At 40.8% G+C, this 12,294-nt stretch overlaps 1 protein-coding gene across 1 annotated transcript; it reads right to left on the bottom strand.

The window, feature by feature from the left end:
* Positions 1 to 732: 732 nt before the first annotated feature.
* On the bottom strand, positions 733 to 1,179 carry TNP1 (transition protein 1). Its single transcript, XM_070423309.1, has 2 exons — positions 1,041 to 1,179; positions 733 to 839 (listed from the first exon to the last, which is right to left on the bottom strand). The coding sequence occupies exons 1-2, from the start codon at positions 1,177 to 1,179 to the stop codon at positions 811 to 813; spliced, it is 168 nt and encodes a 55-aa protein (XP_070279410.1). The 3' UTR covers positions 733 to 810.
* Positions 1,180 to 12,294: the final 11,115 nt, after the last annotated feature.

The following is a 12,294-nucleotide window of genomic DNA, read 5'->3' on the forward strand; positions in this document are numbered from 1 at the left end:
CAATTCCAGCTTGTGCCACCCTGGTAGTGACTCTTAGGCAACAGGAAGCACTCATTAAGAAATATATTACCCCCTGTGAGTGGGTGAATGATGAGAGGAGGTGTCAAGATTCCTGGCTAGACCATATCAGAACCCAAGATCAAGGTAAAGTGACAGTTTTTTTTCCCTGCCAATGATCAATATAGGTCCATCTAGAATGGAGGTAATTGCTACTTCCATGACCATCACACCAATCTGGCTTGAACCTCCCAGGCAATATCCCCAACTTTAGCTTTGTCCATTTCAAGCCCAAATTGCTATCTTGCGTTTTCTACCTCTACCTCTGACACATGCCTTTAGCCGAACATGTGGTTTGATGTCTCTCCTTGACTCATTATTGGAGCTCTAATAAAGGTATTTGGGGAGAGAGACAGCATATTGAGACCAAGACCCAAGTTGGGGCACATGGGGAGGAAGACAGGACAAATTGCTTTGATATTTCCCAAGTTATGTTTAATGGTTTCATACCAGCCAATTATTCCAAGTCTGCCTAGCTCAGAAACCCTTTTCCAACCAAAGATAAAAATACCTTTTTCAACTAAAGATCAAAATAAACATACTTTTCAGTTTTCAACATTTTATTGAGATGTTGGGGAGAAACAGCCAACATTATACATTCCTCATTTCAATCACGATTGGTATTTTACCCATAGGCTAGGTTCTGTGGCTTTGATCTAAACTTCAGGTCTTTTTGGCAGTCCCCCTTCTGTTGTCCTCTTGTTGCTGCCTGGTGTTGTTTGAAGTCCACCAGGGCAGAGCCCACTAGTGGGGTCACACGTGGGAGCGGTAATTGCGATTGGCTGTTGGGGAAGGACACGTTTGCAACAGGGACACCAGTTAGAACATACCCATTCATACTGTTCCTGCCCCAAAATGAATTTAAAAGGAAATGAAATTCTTAGGCTGATATTTCAGGGTCCTAGGAGAGCTAACTTCAAGAGGGAGGGCCTTGGGGCAACAAGTTCCCCTATGTTCCACTGTTGTACTCATCCCTCACTCACCATCATCGCCTCGTTTCCTATTCTTCATGCTGCCCTTCCGGTATTTTCTTTTGCCGCCACCTCTCTTCACTCCCTTGTGAGGAGATCTGTTCTTGCTCCTTCTCATGCCATGACTCTTTAATTTGCGGCTGGTCGACATTGTAATTTCTGCAAAAATGAGGAGCTTTGCAGAGCCAGGAGGCGGCGAGTCTGGGTATTTAAGGCCTTAGCCATTGTGATTGTAAAGGGGTGTGGCTTAGTAGGTGGGCGGGGCTCCATTGTGCTGTCACTAGCCTTTGTTACACTTAGGTCATCATATATGAGAAATAAAGTGGCCCCTCTTAATGCAGCTCAAATTTTGAGGTCCTTTTTATGTTAATGAAGCCTTCTAGACAGGTGTTATTGAACAACTAAATTCCAGTCCTAAGCTGGGCTTCTGGGAAGTGCAAGAGCCACTAATATAGGTATCTCCTGCCTGTAGAAAATTTAATGGTGGTTGAGTGTGTATGCATGCCTGTTTAAGTCCCTCTATAGCATTGGGAGATAATAAATGTGTTTCTCTATGGACTTGACTCTAGGAAATCTAATTTAATATGGTCAAAACATAAACATTCCTTCTTTTTCATGTAAATCAAGATTTCTCAGCCTCAGCAGTATGAGCTGAGTAATTTTGTGGAACTGTTCTGTGCATTGTAGGATGTTTGGAAACATCCCTGGACTCTAACCCATCAGATGCCAATAAAGTCCCCACACTGTGACAACCAAAAATGCTTCCAAATGTTCCCTTGGGGGGGAGGAGTAAAATCACTCCTGGCTGAGAACCATTGGCTTACCCAATGGTGATAAGAAAATAGTAGTGGATAAAAACATAAATAGACTGTGCTCATGGAGCTTTCAACCTAGTGGGGAAGAAAGCCATTAATCTGACATCTATACAAATCAATGCATAATTACTTCCCAACAGGGTGCAGAATGAGGTTGGAAAGAGAGGCAAAGAACAGCCTAGTCTCAAGTATATTACGAGGCTATGGAAAAATATTTAAGAGGATAATATGATGAGACTAGAGGCTGTTGGGTGGGGGATGAATTAATGGGGAAGCGAAGTGAGTAAAGGGAGAAGCTATTGCCAATAGTAGAGGTTCAGGAGAGAGAAATACTTGATAATGGCTTAGGCCTGACCAAGTAGATAGGATGAAGAGATATAGACAGGAGACAGTGACTTGGTGATGGATTCGATTTGATTGGCAAGAGAAGCAGGAGTCGAAGGTGTGGCTTTTGTTTCTGTCTAATACAGCTTTCTGGATGCTGGTGCCACTCACTGAAATAAAGGCCAGGCACAGGGACCTGGGTTATCAGGCATTTTAGTTTTAAGACATTTTGGCGTTGAAGTGCCTTTGAGATTTCCAAATAAAGCTATTGAGTGATTGTTGGATATGTAGGTCTAGAGCTCAGAGTAGAAGCCTAAGCTGAAGATAGTCATCATTCCCAACTTCCCTGATAATGGACTCATTATCTAATCTTTTCTTCCTCCTTTTTTATGTCTTATATTGAGTCCTTTTGAAAAAAAAATCAAGATTACTTAGCTATTCTTTTTTTTCTCTCCCCTTCCATTATCCTTACTCAAGAACCAAGCACCTGGACGGCAAGAGGCTCTTAGCAAAAATTGGTTGAATAAAACAGAGAATGTAGTTCAAACTCCACTCCCTGTATTTTTGAGGTCTATAGAAAAGATGACAAATCATGTTTTGAAACCCAGTTTCTTTCAAATGACACTATTTTTCTGTTTCCAGGCAGGCCTCTCTAGAGACCCTCTGTTAAAATCTTTTTTTTTCACCCAAAGAGAGGAGAGCTGTATGAAACAGGCTGCTGCCTTGCCTCTTTGTACTGGGGGGAACTTTTCTGCCCACTCCAGCCTTGTTGTTCTTCCTATGAACAAGTTTCATGAAAGCAGGAATTTGAAAATTGTGTTCACTGCTGTATATTCCCAGGCATTGAACAGTCCTTCCACAGAGTTAGAGCGTAATAAGGATTTGTGGAATATTTGTTGAATAAATTAAAAATCCTATCCTATTCCTCCCCATTTTGTCCTACATTTACAAGGAAGACTTTCCTAACTTTTCACATTTTTACTATCTTTTGAAATTAGTTCAAAGTCCACAGTCCTATAAAATTGTCCTTAAAGTCTGGACAACCAACATCAATGGTATAAAGCCCTATTTTGTGCCCACATTGTCATGTCACATTAATGAGTGTGATCTCAACAGGCAGCAATGCGTCTCAGTTTTGGTCCTCACTGTGCCATAAAAATCACTTCTCTGGATTTCATCTCTCTTATTTTGAAAATAGGTAGGTTGGGTTAAGTAATCTTTGAGATCATATGGCTACTGTGGCAGGCTTCTTGTAGTTAGGGACTGCATTTTTATTTATATTGCATTTTTGGTGTTAAGAGGCAGACAGTACAACATAGAGTGACAATGGTGGGAACATTTCTAGAAAGGGAAGGAAAAAAAGACATTTGTCTTCATAATAAACCTTCTGGTGTTCTGTGTTGGCCTCTCTTGCCTGACTGTGCTGACTCTGTTGGTCTCTAGTTTGAGACGCATTTTCTGGATGGTCCAGGAGACTAGGTAACACACCTTACCTCCAATTCTTTCCATCCCCCAAAGACTCACTCTGCCAAGGAGAAGCTGAGATCACAGGGAAGAAGGAAGCCAGACTTGAAAACTGATGAAGAAACAAAGAAGCTCCTTTACATAGGGTTAAGGAATTAGTTCTGGCTTCAGACAAAATACTTAGAAATGCCAACAGCAGAAAGCCCAATGCTGGGGGCAGTAATTCAAAGACCAGTTTGGGTGGGGGCTGTGGAGTGTTTGGGTTGACTTCTGTGTCAGACATTCTGCAATGAGATGAGCAGGGTTCAGCACTGGACACCTCTGCCTGTCTGTTTCTCTTTCCATTTCTGCCCCAGTGTTGGTTGTGCCAATACAATTTAGATAGAGCACAATGAGTTCATTCCTGACCCTCAGTGAGCCCAGAGCTCAACCTTTCCTTGAGAACCTTCTGGGAATCCAGTATGCTATCTCCTTACCTTTTCTTCTGCTCTGTTTTGCATCTTCCTTTTTAAAAATCATTTTTAATTTTAGTAGATATATAATATTATATTAAAGGTGTACAGACCAGTAATTAGATATTATATAACTTACTAAGTGACCATCCTGATAAATCTTGCACCTCAGTGACACCACATATAGTTATTAGAATATTATTGACTATATTCTCTATGCTGTATTTTACAATCAATTTGTAGCTACCAATTTGTACTTCTTTATCCCTTTACCTTTTTCACCCAACCCCCTAACACTCCTTTCATCTGGCAACTATCAAAATGTTCTCTATAGGTATTTATAAGTCTGTTTCTATTCTGCTTGTTAATTTTGTTTTTTAGATTAAATTGTTGGTAGGTATGTATTTATTGCCACCTTATTATTCATACTTTTTATCATTCTTCTTCTTAAAGAAGATCTTTTAACATTTCATGTAATACTGGTTTGGTGGTGATGAACTCCATTTTCTTGTCTGGGAAGCTCTTTATATATTCTTTGATTCTAAATGATAGCTTTGCTGGGTAATCTTGGTTGTAGTTATTTGCTTTTCATCACTTTGAATATTTCTTTCCAATCCCTTTTGGCCTGCAAAGTTTCTGTAGAGAAATCAGCTGACCATCTTAATGGGAAATCCCCTGCAGATAACTGCTTTTTTCTTGCTGATTTTAAAATTCTCTGTCTTTAACATTTTGCATTTTAATTATGATGTATCTTGGTGAGGGCCTCTTTGGGTTCATTTTGTTTGGGACTCTCTGTGCTTCCTGGACTTGTATGTCTATTTTCTTTACCAGGTTAGGAAAGTTTTCTTTCATTATTTTTTCAAGTAAGTTTTCTTGCTCTTGCTCTTCTCCTTTCAACACTCCTATGATGTGAATGTTGATATGCTTAAAGTTGTCATAGAGGTTCCTTCACTATCCTCATTTTTTAAAATTCTTTTTTCTTTTTGCTGATTGGGTGTTTTTTGCTTTCTATATTTAAATTACTGATTTGATTATCAGCTTCATCTACTCTACTGTTGACTCATTTCATTTATGACTGGTTATTTTATATGGTTTTCATGTCCTTTTTTATGCTGTTAAAGTTCTCTGTAAGTTCATCTACTCTTCCCCTAAGTTCATTAAGCATCTAGTATATTGCTTGCTTTCATTTAGTTATTTTTCTGAAGTTTTGTTCTGTTTTCTCATTTGGGATACGTTTCTTTGTCTTTTCATTTTGGCAGACTCCCTGTGTTTGCTTCTATTTATTAGGTAGTGCTTCTATGTCTTCTGGGCTTGGTTGCATGGCCTAATGAGGTAAGTGTCCTGTAGGACCAGTGCCACAGCCTCCCTGTTCACCTGAGCTTAACACTCCAAGTAGGCCCCACTATATAGGTTGTGTACACTCTCCTGTTGTAGTTAAGCCTTGATTGCTGTTGACATGTCAATGGTAGTGATTTACCCCCAAGATGATTGGCTGCAAGGACTGGTTGCTACTACTGTGAAGGATCAGCTATGCAGAGGCCCACCCTATAGAGCAGGACTTACTTCAATAGGGCTCTGGTGCTCGATGAGTCTGTCCCTGAAGTGTGTCACTTGTGAATGTGATTGGATGGTGCTACAGTATGGTTTGAAGCTGTCCATTGGATTTACTGGCTCTGAGGCTTACTGGGAGGTACAGGACAAGGTCAGCCACTACCTGTGTTCTGCCTGGCGCTAATCAGCATGAGTTACAAAATAATCTCCAGATGGCTGCTACTAGTGCTGGGCTTGGAGGTGTCTGGGAGAGTCCAAGCTGTGAACCAAGGCCAGATTCCACTAGTGCCATATCTTGGGCTACTTATGAGAGGTATGGGGCATGCTGAGGCCAGATGCTGCTTATTTGAAAGATTTTAGGAAAGTCTGAAGCATAAGCTAAGACAGGGCATTCTTATGGAAATGCCACTGGAAACAGCTTGGGTGGACCTGCAAGTTGGATGTGTTAGGGTATAAGGAAATAACCAGGGCAGGGCAAACAGTGATAGCCAGTTTGATAGAGACTCAGATATGGCACCTGCCTGCCAGTTCTGTGGGGGATAGGGCCCAAAAAAGGAATAATGACTTTTACCAGCACTTATATCTGGGAGAAAGCTGCCTGATGTCAGACAATTCAGCTTCTCCCATATGTCCCTAGTGCCTTTTGAGCTGTTGTCCCAAGGCTGGAGCTCCAAACGAGTGTATATGAGTAAATCTGTGCATGGGCCCTTTAAGAAGAATACCTGGACCCTAGTCAATTTGGCTCAATGGATAGAGTGTCAGCCTGCAGACTGAAAGGTCCCGGGTTCAATTCTGGTCAAGGGCACGTACCTTGGTTGCAGGCTCCTTCCAGGCCTAGGCCCTGTTCAAGGCTCATGCAGGAGACAACCAATTGATGTGTTTCACATCAATATTTCTGTCTTTCTCTCTCTCTTCTACTCTGTCTCAAAAAAAAAAGATGAAAAAAAAAGAGGAGTGCCTGGGGCTCCATCTCATTCAGCCACACTCTCTGCTGGGTTTTTTTTTTTTTACAGCAGAAACTATGGAGACTTCTTGAAATCCTGGACTGGGGTCCTGGTGTGAGGGTGGGACACTTCACTCCTCAGGGGGGACCTCTGCAGCAAAGATATCTCTTCCAATTTTTATGTGCTACACATGGGTGTGGAACCAGCCCATTCTGTGTCTCTGCCTCTCCTACCAATCTCAAATGGCTTCTTCTTCTTTATATCCTTAGTGTAGGACTTCCATTCAGCTAGATTTCAGGCAATCCTGAATGATGGTTGTTGTGTAGTTTACTTGTAATTTTGATGTGGTGGTGGGAGGATATGAGTAATGTGTTTACCTATGTCACAATCTTGATTGGAAGTCCATTTTTCTTTTTGGCTGAATAAACCAAGGCACAGAATGGCTACATGAGCTAATTCTAATAATTGAGCACAGGAATAGCAGATACACCCAATAAAACTGTTTTCTCCATATTTTGACTTTCTGGTGGGTCTTAGCTGTTGTTTCTTTGTTGAAAGAAAAGAGATATTTTCTGAGAGCTATTGGGACAGGAAGAGAGAATGAAATCTTTAGAAGAGGAACCATCAGCTTATTCTCTCATGGGCTGATATTTATCTTGCCTGGAGACAGGTGGGTGGACAGAATTATATCTTTATCTCCTAGAAGGATGGTCAAATGACACAGCAGGGAAAGGCTTGGAGATTAGTATTCCCACTGGCCCCTTTCTTAGGGTAGGAAGGAACTGACTTTGGGTGTCACTATTTTGGATCTCTAGTTGAGTCTCATCTCCAATTCAAACTCACTCCATTAATTTATCTGGGGAGTCTGATGGGTGTCTTCTTCCCAGGGCTGAATCTTCATTGTAGCTCATTGAGAGTGAACATAGAAAAGTTGCTGACAGTCCTTACACATGTTGATGACTCAGTGTGAATCTCTCTCTGAATCATAAGTCTCTCCAGATATTGACCTCAGCTGGGTAATGGGGACGTTTTATTCTGTTCACATGTACACCCTGTCTTCTTTGCTCTAGATGCTGTTGCTATTCACATAGGCAAAAGGGGTTCACAGGCAGGCTGGGAGATGAGAAAGTGGCCTAGAGATGGGTCTTCCCAAGAGGCAGAGCTCTCTGAGCTCAGGACTCATCTGGTGTCTTCTGTAGGAAATAAAAATAAAGCAGAGCCCAAGGCCAATGGGTGGTTTTCAGAGAAGAAGGAAGGCGGGACCTCAACTAAATTTGCCTCTTCCCATTCAGTTCTGGGAATTGAGAGAGCATCTTGGTTCTGAGAATGGTTTGGGTTCTATCTGAAGAATTGTTGGAGTTCTTTCCCAATTTTCCCTCCAGGCTTCTTTCCCATTGGTTCTGACTGTATTCCCAAACTGTCTTTCCATAAGCAATTCCTGTTTTCCAGGAAGAGAGAGATTAGGGCACTAAAAGGTGGGAGACTCATCACAAGAGCTGTGACCCTGGAAGGTTCCTCAGGAGCCATCTGGACACCCTCCTTTAGAAGGCCAACAGGCTTGTCTAAGGGCTGCACCAGGCAGGTCAAAAGCCATGGTCAGACTCAGGATTGCTGATCCCCAAGCCAAAGACTGCCCACAGCTCCATACTGCCTTCCCTACTTGATTTAAAAATAGATCTGGCCTCGACTCTCTGTTATACTTATTTTTTCTGTCTCACATGTGCTGCTAGGATCCGAGTGAAGAAATATATTAAAGAGAGAGGGAGAACTGGGAAAAGCTAGTGAGTTCTTAGAGGCAGTGTTGAACTTTGAGGTCCTCTGGACAAATTTAAAATTCTCATTTGGAGAGAATTCAAACTTTTGTTAGTTTAGTTGTTATTTTTGGATTTATGAATAATTAACTATTTTCATTTCTTTTGTTACCCCTAACAAGAAGGTTAGATGGTACAGCAGTACACAAAGAAAATCTAAAATTTATGCTTCAAAAGGTTTCTAAGTGATATTTTCACATTAACCATTCTCCTGCCCTCACTGACCTTAATCCCCATTTATCACATAGTGAAGAAGAATCTGTTTTTTCCCAAAAATACACTGGGAATACAGTGCTCTTCAGTCATAAGACAAAAATAGGTCTGCATTCTAGGGTTTTAGAAAGGGGATGTTATGGTATGAAAATATCACACATATTCAATCATTTGGCCTTATTTGATCTTAAAATGTGTTTCAATTAATCTACCAATTGGAATAAGGAACTTTTGAATTCTGAGGGTTGCTAGAGAACAATTTCTTAATAAATAGCTCTGGGATGAAGAATAACTTGACCGAAGACACAAATTATAGGCAAGTTCGGTCTCAAACCCAGATCTCCTACTTCCCAGTCCAGGCTTCTTGTCATTGTGCCATAGGCACTACTGTTGAGATTACTAGTCTCTTTTTTCCTCTGCTCTTCTCTCCTCCCTTCATGTTCTAAGAGACACACACCAGGGGTCCTTGTTCTCTTGAAATCATTCCTCCTATCAGTGGCAACATGTCATTGAATTTGAGGACACTTGGTCCTATGAAAGGGGGCTGAGTTGCCACCAAAAGAGGAAAAGGACCAGAGACACACACTGAAGTTGCCACACATGAAGGTCAGCCCCTTCATAATTGATGCTTTCAAAGCATTGTGACCAATATGCTGGTAGAGTACACTGGCCAGAGGAATACTCAATGTTTCTGGGATTATTTTAAATAGGGATTATGGCCCTGCAGGAAGTCCATCGAGTCTTAGGTGGTTGCACTTAGTCATGGTAGATATTAGAAGTTGATGTGGGCTTTCTATTCATTTACCTGAAGATGATATTTTGAGCCTTTAGATGGGTGTAGGGTACCTCTAAAGAAACTAAGCCACTGTGACTTAGATTTTTCTATTCTGAGATGTCACAAATACCACATGAGGTCAGCAACCAATCTACAGGAGAAGGGACCTGTGATGATTTCTTTCAACATTTAGTCAGACTGATTTTCTGGATCCAAGCCTCTTAACTTACTAAACTTGGACAAATTATTTTATTTTTATTGGTCTTAAAAATCTTTTAAACATTATTTCTATACTGTTATAACTGTGTAGATCAAAGTTGGGTCAAGAGGGAATATCATAATTCAGTAGTATCTCTTTGACTTGACGTGATGAAACTACTTCCTACACTTAGTTGTGATCAATGGAGGGTGAAAAAGAAGAGATAGGTTGGAAGCACTTTGCCTCTTGAGTATATTAAAAAGTGGAATTGACAAAGAAGATTTGCCTGACAGTCACTGCCTACTTGGTTTTCCCATTGCTCCCTTGGGTAGAATTCTCATATTTGGAAAAGTAGATTTAAAAGATATGGAACAAAGGAACTCTTTCACTGCTCTTTATGGTCCTTGAATTCTGTGGTCTGAAGCTCAAGGCTTTAGGGACACTTTCCCCTTCACATGACCTATGCTGGGACAGCAGGAATGACTTGCTTAATGAACTCTTTAAAACTAAGCCTTCATTTTCAGTAGGGACCAAAGAAAGACCCAGATTCTAGGAGCCTCACAGTTATCAGATTTTATTGATCATGAAATTCCCAATGCTGAACAGCCTTACTGTTGTTCTGGCAGAGAATGTGGAAGGTAATGCTGCCAAAATGTTTTGGAGTGCTGTTGAGGACTGTGTTACCATGTAGAAATGTTTTATCAGTAGACTACTGTCCTGCAGCAGTGAAAGTGCCACTTTCTTCTTGTTGCAAGGAAACTGACAAAACTGAGGTTATAGAGGTCCATGGTTAGGGTGGAAAATTCTCAGAAGGCTCCTCAGAAGGCACACAAAGCCAACTTGACATTCTCCAGTATTTCCTTCATGATTTTGTTACCCTTTTAGCTGTGGTTTGGCCTGGATTACTTGGAACTTCCTGTCATGTCAATGCCATATAAGTCCTGTCCCCTAAAACTAGATGGACCCTGGGCAAAGTGAATATGCCAGCCTTTTGTTAAAAAAATAATGTTCAAGATAGTGACAGCAGAGCATAGACCAAGCCTGTAAGTCCCTGAGCACAGAACCATTTGTGACTGCACAGGTCCTGTGCCTATGGAGCCCACCCTGTCCTTCCTAAGGCACTTTTTATGGTAAAATCCAGATAACTACATTGAAATATCTCTATCACATTCATCCTTATAGTCCAGGAGAGTTGGTCAATGTCTGATTCATAATGGGGGCTTGATGGGTACTTGTGAATGGCTTGCTTCCTACTGAAGCCATGCCATGTGTCTGAGAAGGAATAAAACTTCTTCAGTAATGGCTCTATCACTACCTCCCCACCCTCCTCCTCACACACATCCTCCAAATACTCTTATTTCTCCTACCCAACCTTAGGACCACACATTCAAAAGCTTTGCCAATTGCTGCCCTCTCCCTCTTACTCCCCCATGCTCTTCTTGGTGGTCCTTTCTTTTATGCCCCCGCAGGAAGTCCATCAAGTCTTAGGTGGTTGCACTTAGTCATGGTAGATATTAGAAGTTAATGTGGGCTTTCTATTCATTTACCTGAAGATGATATTTTGAGCCTTTAGATGGGTGTGGGGTACCTCTAAAGAAACTAAGCCACTATGACTTAGATTTTTCTATTCTGAGATGTCACAAATACCACATGAGGTCAGCAACCAATCTACAGGAGAAGGGACCTGTGATGATTTCTTTCAACATTTAGTCAGACTGATTTTCTGGATCCAAGCCTCTTAACTTACTAAACTTGGACAAATTATTTTATTTTTATTGGTCTTAAAAATCTTTTAATTAAAATTAGAAGAATATAAACTTAATGGCAACCTTATTATTTTACTTATGAGGAAACTCAATGCTCAGTTGGAGATAACTTCCTACAGGCTTAAAGAAATTGCTCAAGGACATAAAATACTAAAGAGCAGAAGTGGGATTTAAATCCGAATCTACTTAATTTTAGTGCTTGTGCACAGTGTCTCCTGATGCATTTGCTGACATGGAAGGGAAGTAGGTGGAGATGGTTAATCAGGTAGGGGTTAACATCTTTTACTTAATGTTTAACCATGAAGAGAATATATGAACAAAAGACCTGAATATTAAAACCCTGAGAAGACTGACTCACATCAGTATTGGGGATAGAGAAGAAGGGATACATTATAAAATATTAAATGACTGATAAGATATGGAAGGCTATGAAGGGAAAGTTTGAAACTAGACTTCTGTCCTGAGATAATGATTGCTAGGTAGATAAAAGGGTGGGAAATATATTTGGACAGTCAGTACTCATTTTTTTAGTTTTGCACAGATTGAGATACCTATTGGACAGATAGGATGTTTACTTAGATGCCCATGGATAAATTGGATGTAGGTAACTGTAGCTCAGGAGAGCAATTGGGGCTGGTGATATAGATTTGGGCATTGGTAAAGTAGAGTTTTGTGTAGTTGAATCTATGGGAAAAGATATGATGGACTAGGAACGAAGTTATGGGATTTATCAGCCTTTAGGTTTTCTTCAGAGGAAAGAGCTGAAGGAGACAGAGAGCAGAATAAAACTCAGGAAGAGTGGGGCTGCAAAGTAACAGTAACAAAGATAGAAGCTGCCAAACTTGTGGTAGTTGTAATGCTTGTTGGGGGACTTAGGTACTACGCAGAACATTTGAGGAACCTCATCCCACTTTTCAGTATTTACCTTATTTGATCTAATAGAGAATTTGGC

This window comes from Myotis yumanensis, unplaced genomic scaffold (assembly GCF_028538775.1).
Source record: "Myotis yumanensis isolate MYYU_CA2020_CCGP unplaced genomic scaffold, mMyoYum1.0.hap1 SCAF_8, whole genome shotgun sequence".
In the NCBI taxonomy this organism is placed as follows: domain Eukaryota; kingdom Metazoa; phylum Chordata; class Mammalia; order Chiroptera; family Vespertilionidae; genus Myotis; species Myotis yumanensis.